The 22019-nt window shown below is 47.7% G+C and overlaps 1 protein-coding gene across 17 annotated transcripts in view; it reads right to left on the reverse strand.

Annotated features, from left to right (window-relative positions):
• The window catches only part of TSPOAP1 (TSPO associated protein 1), a 231749-nt gene that overhangs the window by 72110 nt on the left and 137620 nt on the right, over positions 1-22019 (reverse strand). For 16 of the 17 annotated variants that reach the window (XM_038375869.2, XM_038375875.2, XM_038375863.2 and 13 more), the window contains 4 exons: positions 14285-14394; positions 13234-13343; positions 4336-5148; positions 3417-3568 (listed from right to left, as the gene is read on the reverse strand). In XM_038375869.2, coding sequence (XP_038231797.1) covers positions 3417-3568; positions 4336-5148; positions 13234-13343; positions 14285-14394 — 1185 coding nt within the window. The remainder of the gene's footprint in view (positions 1-3416; positions 3569-4335; positions 5149-13233; positions 13344-14284; positions 14395-22019) is intronic. The other variant, XM_043499391.1, reaches the window with a different exon arrangement.

The following is a 22019-nucleotide window of genomic DNA, read 5'->3' on the forward strand; positions in this document are numbered from 1 at the left end:
ACTCTGGTCAGTGTTATGCCTGCTGCAGCTGAGCAGAGCTTTGAGCAGCACTGGAGGCACTAGGGGGTCTCCTGCAGTCTCAGGCAGAAGTCACTACTTTGCCAGCACTCAGGTCATTCTTCAGCAGGATTTCTTCTCAACAATGAAGAGTACAAACTTAATTCATTAAACAAAAGCTGAGATCCTGCAGGAGTTGATAGACCTCTCTCTGGACCATGTGCTGCCTATCATGGGCAAGTAGGTCAGTGGATTCTGCAAGGCCTGCCTAAAACTTTTCTGGGTCCACCAGGCCTTCCAGCTCATTTATCACTGCTGTTTGCATTCTCTCTAATTATTGTGGTCTTTTTAAAAGGAGATGCCATGTGATTCTAACAGACCATCTCTGGTATGAGATTCCAACTCCAGGCTGCTGAGTGGAGTGTAGTGCAGAAGGAATATGATACAGCAATTGTACATATGAAGGGTAAGGAAACAGAGTGGCAGATGGATTGTCCAGGCTATGGGGTTCCAAACCAATATAAACAGAATTGTCAGTGGCTAGCCCTATTGTGCCAATGTAAGGGGTGAGATGTGATCTAGGACCCTTTTGGGGCAAACTAGCAGAGGGCATGGGAGGGTAGAGAGATTTACAGGGATACGCTGGGTTGTACATATGCATAATAATTCACTAAAGGGTGGTATGTGAGGTCTCTACCAAGAGCTAGTAGCCTACTGGACATCACAACCACTGCACAATGTATGTACAGATAATATTTAAGGAGTTAGGTGTCCAGACTGAGAGCAGAAAGCAGGATGCCACCCATGATCCTGTGAGCATTATGGCCACTGCTTCTGCCTGTGTTACAAAGCTCTTTATTCTCCCATCACAAACAAGTCATTCTACTCTGGAGCCAAATCAGATGCTCAATTTGGGAAGGCAGTACTGAATAACGGAGGCAACCTAGTGACAGAGAATGCAGATAAAGCTAATGTACTCAATGCTTTTTTTGCCTCTGTCTTCACGAACAAGGTCAGCTCCCAGACTACTGCACTGGGCAGTGCAGCATGGGGAGGAGGTGACCAACCCTCTGTGGAGAAAGAAGTGGTTCAGGACTATTTAGAAAAGCTGGACGAGCACAAGTCCATGGGGCCAGATGCTCTGCATCCACGAGTGCTAAAGGGGTTGGCGGATGTGATTGCACAGCAATTGGCCATTATCTTTGAAAACTCATGGCGATAGGGGGAAGTCCCGGACGACTGGAAAAAGGCTAATGTAGTGCCCATCTTTTAAAAAGGGAAGAAGGAGGATCCGGAGAACTACAGGTTAGTCAGCCTCACCTCAGTCCCTGGAAAAATCATGGAGCAGGTCCTCAAGGAATCGATTCTGAAGCATTTAGAGGAGAGGGAAGTGATCAGGAACAGTCAGCATGGATTCACCAAGGGAAAGTCATGCCTGACGAATCTAATCGCCTTCTATCACAAGATAACGGGCTCTGTGGATGAGGGGAAAGCAATGGACGTGTTATTCCTTGACTTTAGCAAAGTTTTTGACACAGTCTCCCACAGTATTCTTGCCAGCAAGTTAAAGAAGTATGGGCGGATGAATGGACTATAAGATGGATAGAAAGCTGGCTAGATCATCAGGCTCAATGGGTAGTGATCAATGGCTCCATGTCTAGTTGGCAGCCTGTATCAAGTGGAGTGCCCCAAGGGTTGGTCTTGGGGCCGATTTTGTTCAACATCTTCATTAATGATCTGGAGAATGGCATGGACTGCACCCTCAGCAAGTTTGCAGATGACACTAAACTGGGAGGAGTGGTAGATACGCTGGAGGGTAGGGATAGGATACAGAGAGACCTAGACAAATTAGAGGATTGGGCCTAAAGAAATCTGATGAGGTTCAACAAGGAAAAGTGCAGAGTCCTGCACTTAGGATGGAAGAATCACATGCACCGCTACAGACTAGGGACTGAATGGCTAGACAGCAGTTCTGCAGAAAAGGACCTAGGGGTTACAGTGGACGAGAAGCTGGATATGAGTCAACAGTGTGCTCTTGTTGCCAAGAAGCCTAATGGCATTTTTGGCTGTAGAAGTAGGGGCATTGCCAGCAGATCGAGGGACATGATCGTTCCCCTCTATTCGACATTGGTGAGGCCTCATCTGGAGTACTGTGTCCAGTTTTGGGTGCCACACTACAAGAAGGATGTGGAAAAATTGGAAAGCGTCCAGCAGAGGGCAACAGAAATGTTTAGGGGACTGGAACACATGACTTATGAGGACAGGCTGAGGTAACTGATATTGTTTAGTCTGCAGAAGAGAAGAATGAAGAGGGATTTGATAGCTGCTTTCAGCTACCTGAAAGGGGGTTCCAAAGAGGTTCCAAAGAGGTTGGATCTAGGCTGTTCTGTGCTAGCAGATGACAGAACAAGAAGTTCTCAAGTTGCAATGGAGGAGGTTTGGGTTGGATATTAGGAAACACAATTTCACCAGGAGGGTAGTGAAGCACTGGATAGCGTTACCTAGGGAGGTGGTGGAATCTCCTTCCTTTGAGGTTTTTAAGGTTAGGCTTGGCAAAGCTCTGGCTGGGATGATTTAGTTGGGGATTGGTCCAGCTTTGAGCAGGGGGTTGGACTAGATGACCTCCTGAAATCCTTTCCAACCCTGATATTCTATGATTCTATGATTTAAGTGAGTTAATCTCCTGCAATAGAGACTTCCAGAGGGAAGTAAATGGAGTTCTCTGAATGCATTGCCTTTCAGATCCACCTGGCCCCTTTCATCCTTTTTAATTTGGATGAAGCCAATGTACTCAATGCTTTTTTTGCCTCTGAGGGTAATGTTGCTGAAGAGGACACCATGGTCCTTGGAGAGACGTGTGTCCTAGAGCAGGAGTGACAGTAGCGAGGCACCACCTGAAGAGGGCGCACTACCATGCAGAGCTATTTCCCAAGACAACCAGCAGGAGTTGCCAGAGCGGTGAGTGCACCCCAACACACCAAGCAGAAAATCAGGTGGGGGGATGTGACCCTCCATGTCTGCCCCACACATCGCCTCTGAATCTATTGCCAGGGATGTGTCTAAAAACGCCAAATGTGTAACCGGGAACTTTCAGCTAACTAGCTATTCCCTGCATGCACCACACTGAATGACGTCCTTAGAGAATAAGTCTTTTTGCAGCTGATGTTTCAGCCCTTAGCTCTTTGGAGCAGAGACCTTGTCTTCCTTTGTGTTTGCACATCACTAACATGACAGGGACTCCCTCACTTGTGATGCGGGCAACTGAGCACCACGACAACAGCAAATTAATTGGCATAATCCATGTGACTTCACTGAACCATATGGAGCCCCGGCAATAACATACCCACTCTCCACTTCAATATCCCCATCCCACATCCCTTTGCACCCCAGTATCCAGCCTATGACTACATGTATATTACCTTCTGTCCATCAGCATATACAGCATAACCGGTAACTCGGACCCCATTCGATGATCCTTCTGCATCAATGGTGACAGGTAGCCAACTGATAACCAGAATGCCTGCTGAGGGGCCAGGCTCTGCTTGGACATCAAGTGGTGCATCAGGAGTTCCTAGGAGAGATCAATGAGATTTTCCCTCTTATTTGTCAGGACAGTGGCATAATTGCCAAACTAAATCCAAATAAGTAGTGGAAGGAAGGAAGTGAAGCTCTCTCACCCAAAAATTACAGGAGCGGAAATCACTGGAGCAATTCATCTCCAGATTTGAGAGAAACAGACCAAATCAGAGCAGGGAAAATGCAATGCTTTTGCTTTGTGAATTTCCCCATGTGGAAATCAGGCTTTTGCAAATGCAGAGGAGGGTGAAGTGAAGTGATTCCTGCAGCATGGTGCATGTATTTAATGATGATACATGTCACCTCTCCCCCGGAAGGCACACTTCAATGAAGGTGGACATTTGCTATTTTTACTCAGCAACTTGCAGCAAGAAGAGTTTAACTTGTAAAACTAAAACAGGAAAATGTTAAAACCAAATGACAAACCAGCTTATGTCTGTCTACACTTGGAACTGGGGCTCTGACATACATGGGCTAGCTCTCATCAAGCTAGGGTGCCAAAAATAGAGAGTAGCTGCATCAGCATGAGCTGTGGGAAGAGCTAGCCATCCTGTGTATGTAGTTAGTGTCTCTGATGGGCAACCACTCGGGGTGGCTAGCGCTCCCGCTACATTCTGGTTTTAACATAGTAACTCAAGGAGAGCTAGTGCGGTTATATCTTCTGAAACTGGGAATCCCAGCCCCAGCTCCAAGTGTTACTCTTTGGAAATCAGAGAAACCACCTAGTAAACTGCATTGTTTGTCCCCCTCCATCCCCAGTACCTGCTAAGGGAGTAGTGAAGTGTATCACTGCTGATTTCTTCTCACGCCTCTCCTGGGGCAACTCCCAGAGCACCCCGGGGGGCCGGGCCTCCACCTTGGCAACATACTGAGTGCTAGGGTGCAAGCTGTGGAAAGTGTACCAGTAGACACCTGGCTTTGTGCTATCACACTCTTCCTCATTGAGGTACACTGCATGAATGTAGTTGCTGTTGCACGGTAGCCAGGTAACTTCTGCTGAGGTCGCTGTCATGCTTCTGATTTTCAGCAGCATTGGTGCTATGCAGAAATCTTGTCCTACACAGAAAGTGCACCGCAGCTTATCGGAGCTTCCTTGGTCTGTCACACTTTGCACGGAGATGCGATAGGCTTTCAGCTCCAAGTCCAGCTTCTCGATCACAGCTTTAGTTTGAGAACCACTCTTCACATTCTGGCATAACTCTGCATCCACATAGACGTTATAGCTCTCTATGTCTGTGCAGCCAGCTGGCAAAAGTGGTGGCTCCCAGCCTACAACTATGCTTCTGGTGAGCTGTTTGATCAGAGTCAGCTTTCTCGGGTAAGGCACTGCTGTGTGATTGACAGGCTCCTCCTGGTCTTCTGGTCTACTAGGCAATGGACTGATACTGGCCTCATCAGCAGAGTGATCACTTCTCTCTCCACTGCTTGTGCTTGCACCAACAAAAATCCTCTCGTGGTGCGAGCTCTGGGTGAGATCATTTACCTCTGGAGGCAGAAAGGTCATGAGGTCATCATCTGAAACTTGTTCAACAAAATTGGAGGGGACCAGCCCTCTCCTGCCATCCATTAGCTCCCCTAAATGAGAAACAGGAAACCCGTTATCACCACACCTGCCCTTCAGACTCCAAACCTAGCAGTGGTAGAGAGAAAAGAGAGCAGCATCCCTGGCAAATCACTATCCCAACATAATCAGAAAAGAGAAGCCCTGTCAGGCCACAGCGAGCACAGCACTCTGCCAGGAAAGAACGGCTCCCTCCATTTCCTCGCACTTTGTCCCATCTGGTTCTAAATATTCCACAGGATGGGGTCTCCACCACTTCCCCCTGAGTATTTCACAGCCTAGGAGCTAGGAAGGATTTCTAGATATTTAGACTAAGCTTCCTTTCCTTTTATTTCATCTAGTCACACTTCTTTTACTACCTTAAACCATCTTCTCTAGCCTTTCCAACCCAGTATCTATATCAGTTGGGGCATGGAGTGGAATCTTTGGGTAATTGTACAAATCCTCTAAAACAAAGCAAGAGTTCATGGACTGGGGCAGTGCAGAAGGAGAAAAACGGTTACTACCTTTCCAATGTAGGTGTGCGCACACCATGTGCACTGTTCCCTAGTGGTATCCGTCAGATTGGCTATGGTGCCCCGTGGAATGACGCCTACATGGCGCAGTATATAAATACCTGCTGCCCCACTGCCCCCTCAGTTCTTTCTTGACTGCAACTCCGACAGAGGGGTAAGAAGGCAGGTTTTGGAATGGACATGAGCAACACATCTCGAAGAACAACAGTTACAGAAAAGTTAGTAACCGTCTTTTCTTCTTGGAGTGTTTGCTCATGTCCATTCCAATGCAGGGGATTCCCAAGGTGGTCAGGTGGTGGGATCAGAGTTTCACTGACAAGCAGACTAGCACCACTTGGCCAAAACCTGCATCATCTCTAGCCTGCTGAGTGATGGCGTAGTGTGAGGTAAACTTGTGGATCAGCAATCAGGTCGCATTCTCTAGATGTCCTAGGATTGGGACCTGTGCTGTGTACACCACCGCGGATGCTTGCAACCTTGTAGAATGAGCCATCAAGCGAGGATGTGGGACTTCACCAGGTCACAACAGGTGCAGATGCATGATGTAATCCAAGAAGAAATTCTCTGGGCAGAAACTGGACTGCCTCTCATTCTGCCTGCGATGGCTACAAAGAGTTGGGCGGTCTTTCTAAATGGCTTAGTCCTCTCTATGTAGACTGCCAGCGCACGTCTCATATCCAGTGAGTAGAGCCTCTATTCCTTCCTGCTAGAGTGCAGTTTAGGATAGAAGACTGGGATAAAAATGTCCTGGCTACTATAAAATTGAGAAACCACATTAGAGAGGAAAGAAGGGTGCGGCCAGAGCCATATCTTGTTCTTGAAAAAGCCCATATACAGTGGTTCAGAGGTGAGGATCCTTCTGGCTGAGGTGATGGCCATGAGAAAAGCCACCTTCAAATAAAGATAGAGCAAAACACACATTGCCAGTGGCTCGAATGGGGGTCCTGTCAGCCTTGTCAATACCAAATTAAGGTCCAAAGGGGGCAGAGGCTGGGGTACTTGTTGGTAGAGTTGTTCCAAACCCTTTGAGAAATGGTTGCAATTAGGTTTGAAAACACTGACTGGACGTTCACTCCCGGGTGAAATGCAGAGATCACAGCTAAATGAACCCTTATGGATGAAATTGTCAATCCCTCCTGCTTTAGATAAAGCCGCTAGTCCAGAATGAGGGGCAGTGAGGAGTCTGTAGGTGAAACGCCTTTCTGTGCTGACCAGATCGAGAACCTCTTCCATTTAGCCAGATAGGCGGTTCTCGTCTGCTACCCAAGAGCACCTCCTGTACCAGAGCTGAATAAGACTGTTCCACCTGGTTCAGCCATGGAGGTTCCATGCTGTCAGGGGAGGCACTCAAGGTTCAGGTAGAGTAGGTGGCTGTGGTCCCAAGAGATCATAGGTGAGGTTTTTCGTAGGAGTGGGTGGGTGAGATTCTGTGGCCTGCGTTGTGCAGGAGGTCAGAGTAGATGATCAGAATGGTCCCTTCTGACCTTAGCATCTATGAATCTATGAATCAAGTCTAGGCTGATTGGTGTGTCCACCGAGAGTTCCAGCAGGGTTAATCACGTTTTGTCCCTTCTGACCCTGAGCAGAACCTTGTGTATAAGAGGAGTCGGAGGGAACACGTAAAAGAGCCTCCCCTTCCAAGGAAGGAGAAAGGCATCTGTGAGCGAGCCCGGACTGTGCCCCAGGAAGGAGCAGAACTGAGGGCACTTTCCGTTGTGCCTCATGGTGACTAGGTCCACTGGGGAAACCCCCGCTTGTGGGACAATAGCATTTAAGACGATGCTTAAATGGATGAATAGATCACTCGTGATGGTTGGAAAAGGATCTGCTGAGGTGGTCTGCCAGCCTCTTCTGTGACCCTGGTATGTAGGAGGCTTCCAGGTGAATGGAGTGGGCTATGACAAAAGTCCCATAGGCTCAACGCTTCCTGGCAAAGGGGGGAGGAGCTGGCTCTCCCTTGCTTGTTTGTGTAAAACGTTGTTGTGTTGTCTGTGCGGACTGAGATGCACTTGCCCTCGAAGTGGGGTGGGAGCGCCTGGCAGGCTAAGCAAACCGATGAAGTGAGCTGTAGCTCACGAAAGCTTATGCTCTAATAAATTTGTTAGTCTCTAAGGTGCCACAAGTACTCCTTTTCTTTTTGCGAATACAGACTAACACAGCTGCTACTCTGAAACCCGCCTTTAGCTCTATCACACTGATATGTAAGATGCGCTGCCGCAGCCCATCTCTGATGCATCTGTGACTAGGGACATTGAAGGGGTGGGCCTTGAAAAGGGGATGCCTGGGTTCTGATCCAGCAACCACCAAAGGGCCAAAATTACCAGTGACAGAAGTATGATCACCTTGTCCAGAGGATGTCGATCCACTATGGACACCGATGCCCACCATAATGGGAGGGGCCACAGACAGAGTCACACATGTTGCACCACACAGGTACAAGACGCCATGTGCCCCAGAAACTTTAAGCAGTTTCCTGCTATGGTGATGGGGAAATCTCTCAAACCGTTTATGAGAGATTCAATGGCTCTAAATTAGCTTTCTGGGAGGAAGGCTCTGTCCTGGATCGAGTCCAGAACTGCCCCTATGAACTCTATTCTCTGAACTGGCAAAAAAGTTTACTTTTGCATATTTATCAACAGCTCCAGATTCTGGAAGATTGACTGTATCTGCTCTACATGCACCTTCACCTGATCTCTCAATCGACCTTAGATCAGCCAGTCATCCAGGTATGGATATACTTTCACCCCTTACCTCCTGAGGAAGGATGCCACGACTCCCATGCAGTTCATGAACATCTGTTGGGCTGCCAACAGACCAAAGGATTGAACGGTGAACTGATAATGTTTCTAGTTTACCACGAATCAGAGGTACATCTTGTGACCTGGGAAGATGGCTGTGTGAAAATACATGTCCTTTAAGTCAAGGGTAGTGTACCAATCCCCTGGATCCAGGGAGGGGACAACAGAGGCCAGGGAGATCTTGCGGAACTTCAGCTTTTTCATTAATTTGTTGAGGTTTCACAGATCCAGGATGGGTCTGAGGTCGCCGTTGGCTTTCGGGATTAGGAAGTAACGTGAGTAAAACCCCTTGCCTCTTAACTCCAGAGGAACCTCCTCCACAGCTCCCGCCCTTAGGAGTGGCTGCATCTCCTGGGCAAGAAGTCTCTCATGAGAAGGGTCCCTCAAAAGGGACAGGAAGGGAAACAACTGAATTGCAGGGTATATCCCACTTCCACCATGAGCAATACCCAACGGTCCAAGGTAATGTGGGTCCACGTTTGGTAGAAGAGGGACAACTGGTCAACAAACAGGGGAGATAAGATCCAGGCACTATCCTGGTATGCTGTCCGCAGGTGCCCCCAAGAAGGTCTGCTTCAGTCCCTTTGAGTGTCTTCAGGGAGCAGATGTGGGGGCCGATGATGAGTGAGATGTAGCCCTCCTCCTTCTTATTCCTCCTGTGTCTATAATCTTGTCTCTGCTGAGGATGCCTTGGAGGATAGAGATGGCCCATAGGTTGGGGTTTATAGCATTTCTGAGCTGGGGCTGGGGTGTGGAGACCCAAGGATTTTAAAATAGCCCTTCAGTACTTTAGCCTATGGAGCTTAGCATCAGTCTGCTCCAAGAAAAGGGAGTTCCCTTCAAAGGGTAGGTACTGAATAGTCTGTTGGACTTCATAGGATGTTCCTGAGGACTAAAGCCAGGAGCTCCGCCTCATGACCACTGCTGAGGCCATGAATCAGGCTGCCAAGTCCAAGGCAGCTTGGAGAGATGCTTTGGTCACCATGTTACCCTCCTCTACAAGGGCCAAGAATTTAGTCCGGGACTCCGAAGGTACGGACTTAAATTATGTCATGGCCGACCAGAAAATAAAATCATAACGGCCCAAGAGGGCTTGATGGTTGGCTATTCTCAGATGGAGGCCCGCGTTGAGTATACCTTCCTGCCCCTTAAGTCCAGCTTCTTGGCCTCTTTCGCATTAGGCGATAGCCCTTATTGCCCGTTTCTCCGTTTCGTTAGCTGCCATGACAACCAGCGAGCCCGGTGAAGGGTGAGTATAAAGATCCTCATATCCCTTAGGGGGCAAAAAATATTTCCTTTCCCTCCACTTAGCTGTGGGCTGGAGGGAAGCAGGAGTCTGCCACAGAGTCTTTACGGGCTGCAAGATGACATCATCTAAAGGCAGGGCCACCCTTTAAAGGGCACTTTAAAGGGCACTAATATGTCCATCAGGGCATGGGCTGACTCAGAGATTTCCTCAGCCTGTATTCCCAAGTTCTATGTGTTGCAATGTAGTGCGTGGGCACCATGGTTATCCCCGCCACTGCCTCGTCTGGGGAGGAGGACAATGAAGCTTGTACCAGAACTGGACCTTCTACCTCCTCTGTTGCCCTGTGTCCTGGTGCCAACCTCAGCATGATGGATCAAACCCTTTTCAGATGGGGAAGGGAGAGGCGCTCTCACCTCCAGTGGTGCCAAGAGCATCCGGAGTGGAAATCTTGCAAGGGATGGATCACCCAAGGGTACATTGGCCACTGCATTGGCATTTACCATTGTGTCGATGACCATGCTATCAGTATGTGTCTTTGTGCCATAGCTGCTGGGTGTCTATGGTCAGCCTGGTACCTTCCCCTCTGGTGTATGATTCTGCCTCCAATTCACAGCCCAAGGACCCACTCCTGGGTGATCACAGTGAAGCAGTGCTGAGATAGGGACCAGTGCCATGATGGAGAGTGGTGCTGCGATAAGGAGTGTTGGTGTGACAAGGAGCAGTGGAGTGTGGGAGAGCTCAATGAATGGTGGTGCCACACCATCATTGCTGGCTTGCCCTTTAGTGGCATCTGATTCAATGTTGAGGCATCCCACGGTGCTGGAGCTGTCATCAACAGTCCATGACCTGAGGGGGATGGCGGTACTGGGAGAGCAAGGAGGCTCCTGGCCACCTCAAAAGCCTCCAGCATCAATGGTAGAGCCAGGGCTGTATCACCTTGGTGGCTCTCTTTAAGCAGGGAGTCCACCGGTATCAGACTCAATGGTCCCCTTCCCATACCTCAGAGTGACCCGGCACAGGTTGCACTCTTTCTGTGGCCTTGGGGTCAGAGCGCCCCTGGTCCGACTTCTTCTATCTCTTCTTCAGCACTGGTGATGGGGAGCAGTGCCGGGAGGACAGAGTTGGCGCTGACTTCTTGCACATCGGAAAAACAATGTGAGACTGGGGAGCAGAGACTTTCATTGGTGCCAGGGATGTGGAGTCACTCTGTACCTCTCTCAGGGAGGCCGGGGCACTTCCGACAGATACCAAGGTACTTGGTGCCGATTCTGCCTGTGGCTCCGAGGAGGGACTAAGTGTTACCTCCATGAGGAGGAATCTAAGTCTATTGTCCCTCTCCTTTTTTGTCCTCAGTTTAAAGTTCTTACACATCTGGCATCAATCTTGCATATGGCCCTCTCCCAGGTACTTCAGACAAGTATCCTGCAGATCATTCACCGGCATCGGTTTGTGCCACCCTGCATTCTGTTTGAAACCCTGGGACCGAGGTATACCCCAGGAGCCCAAGGTGGGCTAGCCCCGCAGGATGGGGAGCACTTCTAACTACACTAGGCTACTTGACTATGTGCTAACTTATTCTAATTCTAACTATTTACAGAACAAAAGTCTACTGAGGAGTAGCACTGCAAACAGTGTTCCAGTGATCCCCCAAAGACGACAAGAAGGAACTGATGGGGCGGCAGGGTGGCATATTCCTATATACCACGCCATGAAGGTGCCAATCCAGGGGGCACAAGAGCTGACCCTATGGATCCCATTGGGGGAAAAACTTTCCAGCGATGGTGCATGCGGCGTGCGCACACCTACATTGGAATGGACATGAGCTAGCACTGGATGAAGAACTGAATCACTTATTCCTTTAACGCTGAAAATTTCTTTCAAATTGGCTTGCATTATGTGATAGACCCAGGCCAGTTGGGTACAGCAGAGTAGCAGAAGGCAGATATATTGGCCACTGGATTAACAGTTTTCTGTTCCCTGACTGACCAGAGCAGGGGCTGCTCCAGGCTAATGAGAACCTCTGACTCCAATTAACCTGTAAAGAGTCAGGTGAAGCCATTAAGCTAATGTGACCATCTGACTCTAATTAAGGCCCCTCTGATATTATAAAAGGGCTCACTCCAGTCTGGCAGAGAGGAGCCAGGGGAGAGGAAGTGCGGCTGAAGGGCTGGTTAATGAAGACACCAGTCATTGGTAAGGGAGCCCTAAGGTAAGGGAGAAGCAGGAGAGCTGTGGGGAAGTGGCCCACGGAAATGTAGCAGTGAAAGGTTGGCTGCCAACAGCTGCTACCATTAGGATCCCTGGGCCAGAACCCGGAGTAGAGGGCGGGCCCAGGTTCCCCCAAACCCACCACTACAGAAACACCTCCTGGGAGGGGAAAACAGGTCCCTGTAAGGACAGGAGGCTAAACTGTTTTGGTATTGAGGCCGTAGGAGCAACAGAGACTGTGGGAGTTCTCTCACCAACCTCCTTGCTGGCTTATGATGAAAAGGGCTCAGTAGACTGTGTCCCTGGCCTAGAGAGAGGAGAACTACGTGGAGGGTTGCAGTGAGCCTCTGAAGCTAGCATAAACTGCCTGGAAGCGTGGGACCCACAGGGACAAGGTCGGAGCTCTGCCACAATGAATATACAGAGGATATAAATCTGTCTAAAAGACCACTGACAAAGGGCAAATGTAAACACCAACATATTGACATGGAGGGGTCTAGTGGGAGCCACAATCATCAGTGTTAGCATCACTCTTTGGTATGATTTAGAAGAGAGAGTTCTCAGAACCCTGATGAAAAACACACAAATAAGGATTAAAAAAAACACTTTAAAATGGAAATAAATTTTGTTTCGAGTCGATTGAAAATGTTTTGGTTGACTTGAAACTAATCAAAAACATGAACAATAGTCAACTCAAAACATTTTTGGGATTCAAAACAATTTTTTTGGTTTTCAATTCAATAAAAACAAAATTTAAATGTTGTTTTGGTTCAAATCCAACCGGCTTTTTTTGGATGCTTTGATTCAGTCCCTGAACTGAAACATCTAGCAGTTGCTCAGCTCTATTCCTGAGTTCGTAGAGAATGCCAAACACCATAGGGGGTAGGGCTATGTCATGCAACACCAGAGCTGTAACGAGTGTATTGGGAGCTATTTGCCCAGGATAAGTGCAAGGCAATGTCTTAAACCCTTGGCACCAGTGGGTGCATCATGGCATTACCAGCTGTCAACTCTTTGAGAGAAGTGTGTGATGCCTATTGTTAAGGAGTCAGAAAGAGTTCAGGTAAAATACTATGGGTGAAGTCCAGGCTCCAATGAAGCCAATGGCAAAACTCCAACTAATTTCAATGGGGCCAGGATTTCACCCTTGGATCTTAATTCAACCCTGGCGTAAGTAAATGCATTCCCCATTAAGTCATGAGAGCTGCACTCACTTATGCTGCTGCCCACTTTGACCTTATGATCTTTTGTTTCCTTATAGCTGTAAAATCATTAAGTGCCTCTCTGTTTTTTCATGATGCCAGTCACATCTCATTCCATCAAACCCACCTTCAAAGAAGCCATCCTCGTCCATGTCTCCATAGATGTAAATATACTCTCCAGCAGTCAGTGGGAGCTCTGACTCAGGGTTCTCATTAGGACCATCAAAAGGATTATAGCTGAAACACATGTAACAATAAAATGTACTTTGTACAGCAGCTTCCACTGGTCACACTACATCAGCTCACTGGACAACTGAGGCTGGTATCCTGCCTCTGGGAGTAGCCAGTGATTCTGAGGAAGGCTAAAGCACAGCTGCTTCCTGGATCCTTGGACCCAAACTCTGAGTCCATGGGCTCCCTACTGGCCCAGGGCTCAGATCTCATGGTACACATTGGATCTATTCATGGTGAGCAAGTAATTGTCCCAGGCCATTTGCAGCTAAGAGGATGTTATGTCTTTAAAACTGTAGTTGCATATCCTGAACAGTAAATGGGTACATATGTTTGCCCAAAACTGTCTTGGGTATCAGAATTAACGTTCACAATCATTATCAGAGCTGACCAGAAAATGGGGGTTTATTCTGTAGAAAATTTTGAATTTTTGCTGAAAAAAAAATTGAAACCGAAACTTCAGCCAAAACCAGAATGCTTTTGGTCAAAAACTGTAAGTTTTAGTTTTGCAACTGCAAACTTTTCAGCTTTGATGGTTCTTTGATGAAAATGTGACATTTTCCCCAGAAAGAAGGCACTTTCACAAAAAAAATGCATAACCAAAACCCCAATTTTCATAAACAAAACAGTTTCAAAGGAAAATTTTCAGCCAGCCCTGCTGGTTATACAACTTGTGAGTTTGCTACGTTTTGACATATGCAACTATTATTTTTGTTTGTATAGATCCTTAGCACTATGGGTATTTCCAAACTGTATCAGAGGCATGCTTCATCTACTCCAGTATCTCATCTCCAACAGTGGATAGTGCTAGATGCTCATAAAAAGGAGCAAGAAACCCCAAAGTGGACAATTATGGGATAGTCTGCTCCACAGATCAACCCTGTAGCCAAAAGTCCCCTCAATTCTTCCTTCCCTTTACACAAAGGCCCTTGTGTGTAGTTCAGTACCTGTAACGAGTTAGGAAGACCTGGAGTTTTGCAGGGCCTTGGCTCTCTGACGCTGGAATCAAAAAGATGCTATCAACATCCAGTTCTTCCATTTCACTTGCAGTGTCCAGCTAAGAAACACAAAAATAAGGAGAGAGAGGCTACAGCTCTGACTAAATGAACAGTGGCAAAAAGATCACAACAGCAGTGAAGCAACAGAAATCTTATTTCTGAGCTGGTGAGTACAGTCTGATTACACCAGTAGTATACTACACATAGAAGCAGAGGATGGTTAAACTATCTGTAGGAACTGCTCTGGGAAGCTACAATTGGTAACAGATGCACATTCTTGGCTCCAGGACATAAAAATACACCTAGTAGTCAGAGGACTAAATCTACAGTCCAAGGTAGATATGAAAGAAGCGGTGAGAGGGCACCTCTAGAGAGGGCAAGGGACAAGTCCCTGGTAAGAAGCCTGAAACCTCTGCCATCCCCAGCAGCTGGGAAAGTGCCATCCCTGGACCCTTCTCCATCTTTTGTAGCCACCTCTGTATATTAAGGGTGAAATTCTGGCCCTATTTAAGTGTATAGGAGTTTTGCCACTGTCTTCACCCATTGAGCATCTTATGTCTGCCCACATCTAAAGGCCCCTCCACCCAGCCTAAGGGGAGGAGCTACCAAAACCAGAGCCCAGATGAGTTAAGGGGACAAATAATGAAAAACGGATGGGAGTGGGACCATATGGTCAAAATCAGGGAGCCACAGAGGCCCAGACAGCGCCCACTGCTTCTTGAAGGCATCCACAGAGCCTGTGGATGCAGCCCAGTGGAACTCTGCCCAGATGAGGATTGAAGGGAGAAGCAGAAATAGACCCCACAGTCACAGAGCACTCCCCATCCAGCGTTCTCCTCCTGGTACAGTGGACAGCCACTTGGCCAGTGCCAGGAGGAGTTTGACGAGGAGGTCTCACAACTTCGTGGAACCACAGATGGGGTGTGCGTAGATCAGGAGGTGCACAGAAAAGGGCAGCCAGAACCTGAGGAGAAGGTTTTGGAGGTGCCGGAAAAAGGGATGTGTCATACATATAAAGGGAAGGGTAAACAACTTTAAAATCCCTCCTGGCCAGAGGAAAAATCCTTTCACCTATAAAGGGCTAAGAAATTAGGATAACCTCGATGGCACCTGACCACAATGACCAATGAGGAGACAAGATACTTTCAAAGCTGGAGGGAGGGAGAAACAAAGGGTCTGTCTGTCTGTGTGATGCTTTTGCCGGGGACTGAACAGGAATGGAGTCTTAGAACTTAGTAAGTAATCTAGCTAGATATGCGTTAGATTATGATTTCTTTAAATGGCTGAGAAATTAGACTGTGCTGAATAGAATGAATATTCTTGTCTTTGTGTCTTTCTTATAACTTAAGGTTTTGCCTAGAGGGATTCTCTATGTTTTGAATCTAATTACCCTGTAAGGTATTTACCATCCTGATTTTACAAGCCAAGTTTTGGGGTTTTTTTTTGCTTTGGTTTTCTGTCTAACTCTCGGGTGTAAAGCTAGTTAAAAACAGAGAGGTTAGGATGACAGACTCCACGGTTCAACAAAAGCTGGAATTAGCCAGACTTGAGGCTGAGGAAAAACAAAAGGAACATGAAAATCAGATAGAACTCCTGCGGAGAGAACTGGAGGCAAGGGCCAAAGAACTTTGGCAAGGGCCAAAGAACTGGAGGAGAAGGAAAGAGAGAGGAAGCATGCACTGGAGATGGAGAAGGCAAAGGCTCAACAGAATATACCAACAAACCCTAGCAATCCTTCTCCAGGTACCACTTCCCATCCCAGAAAGTTCCCCACCTACAAGGCAGGCGATGATACTGAGGCCTTCTTAGACAACTTCGAAAGAGCCTGCCTTGGGTACAGCATCTCTACAGACCAATACATGGTAGAGCTGAGGTCACAGCTCAGTGGACTCTTAGCTGAGGTGGCGGCTGAAATGCCTAGGGAACGCATGAACCAGTATGAACTGTTTAAAACCGAGGCGAGAGTCAGAATGGGGCTAACCCCTGAGCATTTCCGTCGGCGGTTCAGACCCCTAAGGTGAAAACCAGATGTGTCATTTACCCGACATGCCTACCACATTGTGAAACATTGGGATGCCTGGATATCAGGAGCAAGTGTTAAATCTCCAGAAGATTTGCACTTCCTAATGCAAATGGAGCAATTCTTAGGGGTGTTTCTGAGGAAACAGATACATCCTAGATGAGAAGCCCAAAACTGTAATTGAGGCAGGGGAGATTGGAGCCAAATGGGTGGAGGTGGCAGAGAGGAAAAAAACTGGTCACAGTTGGAGCAGATACCAAAAGGGACAACCTCAGACCACAACCTACTACTGGGGGCCGCCCAAGGCCCCACCTACCCCCCAAGGAACCCTCCAGCTACCTTATCATCCTGCCACACCATTCTCCAGCAACCCACCTCATCCCAGTGACCCATCAGCTAGACGATGTTTTAAATGTAACGAGCCGGGGCATGTGAAGGCAAACTGCCCCAAGAACCCCAACAGATTACAGTTCATTACACCTGAATCACCCCAGAGGTCCTCAGGCCCAGATACCTCCCAGATACCCTTGGAGTGGAGGGAAACTGTGAGTGTGAGCGGGAAGAAGGTCACTGCATGGAGGGACACCGGAGCATGTGTCGGCTATCCATGCTTCCTTAGTTGACCCCAATTTAATCAACCCAAAGATCCAAGTGACGATTCAACCCTTCAAGTCCAACTCTTTCAATTTGCCTATAGCCAAGTTGCCTGTCCAGTACAAGGGCTGGTCAGGAACGTGGACTTTTGCAGTTTATGATGATTATCCCATCCCCATGCTGTTGGGGGAAGACTTGGCCAATCATGTGAAGAAAGTCAAGAGGGTGGGAATGGTCACCCGCAGCCAGAATAAACCAGCCATCATGCCTAGGGCTGTTCTGGAAACTCCTACCAGGACCCAGTCAGAGGTGATGGACCCGGACCCCAGGCCAATGTCTGCAACAGCAGTAGTGGATCCAGGCCCAGAAACCCAGACGGAGCCAGTCCCAGAACTGAACCGGCGGAATAACCACCACTAGACCCATTACCAGCACTGAATCCAGTACTTGCAACCCCAACCCCAGAGGGCCCCACCAAACCTGAACTGGCAGCAGCCGATAACACTACACAAGAAACTCAGCTGGAGCCTGAACCCTAACCTAGTGCACCAGTGGAGAGCGGTTCACAGTCAACGGAAACAGCCGCATCCTCTACATCACTTCCAGAGGGACCAAGCATAGATCCACAACCCAATGAGGAACTGATGCCTCCAGCATCAAGGGAACAGTTCCAGGCTGAACAGGAAGTAGATGAAAGCCTCCAGAGAGCTTGGACGGCGGCACGGAGCAACCCACCGCCTCTCAGCTCTTCTAATTGATCCCGGTTTGTTGTAGAAAGAGGACTCTTATACAAGGAAACTCTTTCTGGTGGACACCAGGAAGACTGGCATCCTCAGAGATAGTTAGTAGTTCCAACTAAGTACCGGGTCAAGCTCTTGAGCTTAGCCCACGATCATCCTAGTGGCCATGCTGGGGTGAACAGGACCAAAGACCGGTTGGGGAGGTCATTCCAATGGGAGGAAATGGGCAAGGATGTTTCTACCTATACCCGGTCTTGTGACCGGTCAAAAAGTGGGAAAACCCCAAGACCAGGTGAAAGTCCCTCTCCAGCCACTCCCCATTATTGAAGTTCCATTTCAGCAAGTAGCTGTGGATATTCTGGGTCCTTTTCTGAAAAAGACACCCAGAGGAAAGCAGTACATACTGACTTTCATGGATTTTGCCACCCGATGGCCGGAAGCAGTAGCTCTAAGCAACACCAGGGCTAAAAGTGTGTGCCGGGCACTAGCAGCCATTTTTGCCAGGGTAGGTTGGCCCTCACAGATGCAGGAACTAATTTCCTGGCAGGAACTATGGAAAGCCTTTGGGAAGCTCATGGGGTAAATCACTTGGTTGCCACTCCTTACCATCATCAAACAAATGGCCTGGTGGAGAAGTTTAATGGAACTTTAGGGGCCATGATACATAAATTCGTAAATGAGCACTCCAATGATTGGGACCTAGTGTTGCAGCAGTTGCTCTTTGCCTACAGAGCTGTACCACATCCCAGTTTAGGGTTTTCACCATTTGAACTTGTATATGGCCGTGAGGTTAAGGGGCCATTACAGTTGGTGAAGCAGCAATAGGAGGGGTTTACACCTTCTCCAGGAACTAACATTCTGGATTTTGTAACCAACCTACAAAACACCCTCCGAACCTCTCTAGCCCTTGCTAAAGAAAACCTAAAGGATGCTCAAAAAGAGCAAAAATCCTGGTACGATAAACATGCCAGAGAGCATTCCTTCAAAGTAGGAGCCCAGGTTATGGTCTTAAAGGCGCTCCAGGCCCATAAAATGGAAGCGTCGTAGGAAGGGCCATTCACAGTCCAGGAGCACCTAGAAGCTGTTAATTACCTCATAGCATTCCCCACCTCCAACCAAAAGCCTAAGGTATACCATATTAATTCTCTAAAGCCCTTTTATTCCAGAGAATTAAAAGTTTGTCAGTTTACAGCCCAGGGAGGAGATGACGCTGAGTGGCCTGAAGGTGTCTACTATGAAGGGAAAAGTGCTGGTGGCGTGGAAGAGGTGAACCTCTCCATGACCCTCGGGTGTATGCGGCGACAGCAGATCCAGGAGCTGTGCACTAACTATGCGCCGATGTTCTCAGCTACCCCAGGGCTGACTGAACAAGCATACCACTCCATTGACACAGGTAATGGTCACCCAATTAAAGTCCAACCTTACCGGGTGTCTCCTCAAGCTAAAACTGCTATAGAACGAGATCCAGAATATGTTGTAGACGGGTGTAATCCGCCCCCTGACAGTGCATGGGCATCTCCAGTGGTTCTAGTTCCCAAACCAGATGGGGAAGATACGTTTTTGCATGGACTACCGTAAACTAAATGCTGTAACTCGCACAGACAACTATCCAATGCCACACACAGATGAACTATTAGAGAAACTGGGACGGGCCCAGTTCATCTCTACCTTGGACTTAACCAAGGGGTACTGGCAGGTACCGCTAGATGAATCCGCCAAGGAAAGGTCAGCCTTCACCACACACGTCGGGCTGTATGAATTTAATGTACTCCCTTTCGGGCTGCGGAATGCACCCGCCACCTTCCAAAGACTTGTAGATGGTCTCCTAGCGGGATTAGGAGAATATGCAGTTGCTTACCTTGACGATGTGGCCATATTTTTGGATTCCTGGGCAGAACACCTGGAACATCTACAAAAAGTCTTTGAGCACATAAGGGAGGCAGGACTAACTGTTAAGGCTAAGAAGTGTCAAATAGGCCTAAACAGAGTGACTTACCTTGGACGCCAGGATGAATCAAGGAACTATCAACCCCCTACAGGCCAAAGTCGATGCTATCCAAAAGTGGCCTGTCCCAAAGTCAAAGAAACAGGTTCAATCCTTCTTAGGCTTGGCCGGTTATTACAGACAATTTGTACCGCAATATAGCAAATCGCCGCCCCACTGACAGATCTAACCAAAAAGAAACAGCCAAATGCTGTTCAGTGGACCGAAGAGTGTCAGAAGGCCTTTAACCAACTTAAAGCGACACTCATATCTGACCCTGTACTAAGGGCCACAGACTTTGACAAACCGTTCCTAGTAACCACAGATGCGTCTGAGCGTGGTGTGGGAGCAGTTTTAATGCAGGAAGGACCGGATCAAGAATTCCACCCTGTAGTGTTTCTCAGCAGAAAACTGTCTGAGAGGGAAAGCAACTGGTCAGTCAGTGAAAAAGGATGTTACGCCATTGTCTACGCTCTGGAAAAGCTACGCCCATATGTTTGGGGACGGCGTTTCCACCTGCAAACTGACCATGCTGCACTACAGTGGCTTCATACCACCACGGGAAATAACAAAAAACTTATTCGGTGGAGTTTAGCTCTCCAAGATTTTGATTTCAACATCCAACACATCTCAGGAGCTTCTAACAAAGTGGCTGATGCACTCTCCCGTGAAAGTTTCCCAGAATCAACTGGTTAAAATCATCCTTGAGATGTGGAAAATAGTGTTAGTCTTTATATACTTGATAGTATATTTAGAGGTGCATGTGTCTTATTAACTCTGTTTTTTCCTAGAGCTCCAGGAAGAAATCCCAGCCAGTGTTTCACCCTAGCTATGATTTGGGGGGCACGTCATAAATATAAAGGGAAGGGTAACCACCTTTAAAATCCCTCCTGGCCAGAGGAAAAATCCTTTCACCTGTAAAGGGTTAAGAAGGTAGGATAACCTCGATGGCACCTGACCACAATGACCAATGAGGAGACAAGATACTTTCAAAGCTGGAGGGAGGGAGAAACAATCTCCATTTCTTCTGTCAGTCTGTCTATACCACACCCATCATCACAGTGTCTAGGTCTTCCTCATCCATAAATAACTCCTGTGCCTACACTTGGATCTGCTCAGAGATTTCCCAGACAGCAGGAGAGTGAAGCAGACATGAATCTTGATAGTTTCATGGCTGCCCACAGTATTTGAATAGCAGCATTGAAACACACCAAAATTGTGTTAATTTCACTCTACAGCTGCAGGGCAAATCTGTAAAGGCACTGCAGCTGTCTAACTGCAGACTCAGTAAGACAGCTGTGTAGCCATCACCTTCAGCCCCCAACTAAAACCTCTCCAACGCATCAACAAGGATCTACAACCTATCCTGAAGGACGACCCATCACTTTCACAGATCTTGGGAGACAGGCCAGTCCTTGCTTACAGACAGCCCCCCAGTCTGAAGCAAATACTCACCAGCAACCACACAACAGAACCACTAATCCAGGAACCTATCCTTGCAACAAAGCCCGTTGCCAACTCTGTCTACATATCTATTCAGGGGACACCATCATTGGGCCTAATCACATCAGCCACATTTTCAGAGGCTCGTTCACCTGCGCATCTACCAATGTGATATATGCCATCATGTGCCAGCAATGCCCCTCTGCCATGTACATTGGTCAAACTGGACAGTCTCCACATAAAAGAATAAATGGACACAAATCAGACGTCAAGAATTATAACATTCAAAAACCAGTCGGAGAACACTTCAATCTTTCTGGTCACTCGATTACAGACCTGAGGGTGGCTATCCTTCAACAAAAAAACTTCAGAAACAGACTCCGAGAGACCGCTGAATTGGAATTAATTTGCAAACTGGATATAATTAACTTAGGCTTGAATAGAGACTGGGAATGGATGAGTCATTACACAAAGTAAAACTATTTCCCCATGTTATTTCTCCCCCCCCCACCCTACCCCCCACTGTTCCTCAGATGTTCTTGTTAACTGCTGGAAATAGCCTACCTTGCTTGTCACCATGAAAGGTTTTCCTCCTTCCCTCCCCCCCCCCACGCTGCTGGTGATGGCTCATCTTAAAGTGATTACTCTCCTTACAGTGTGTATGATAAAATTTTTTCATGTTCTCTGTGTGTGTGTATATCAATCTCCCCTCTGTATTTTCCACCAAATGCATCCGATGAAGTGAGCTGTAGCTCACGAAAGCTTATGCTCAAATAAATTTGTTAGTCTCTAAGGTGCCACAAGTACTCCTTTTCTTTTTGCGAATACAGACTAACACGGCTGCTACTCTGAAAGCTGTGTAGTAGTTGCATTCACTACATATTTAGAAGTAAAATGAATATA

Source organism: Dermochelys coriacea, chromosome 17 (genome assembly GCF_009764565.3).
Source record: "Dermochelys coriacea isolate rDerCor1 chromosome 17, rDerCor1.pri.v4, whole genome shotgun sequence".
NCBI lineage: Eukaryota > Metazoa > Chordata > Testudines > Dermochelyidae > Dermochelys > Dermochelys coriacea.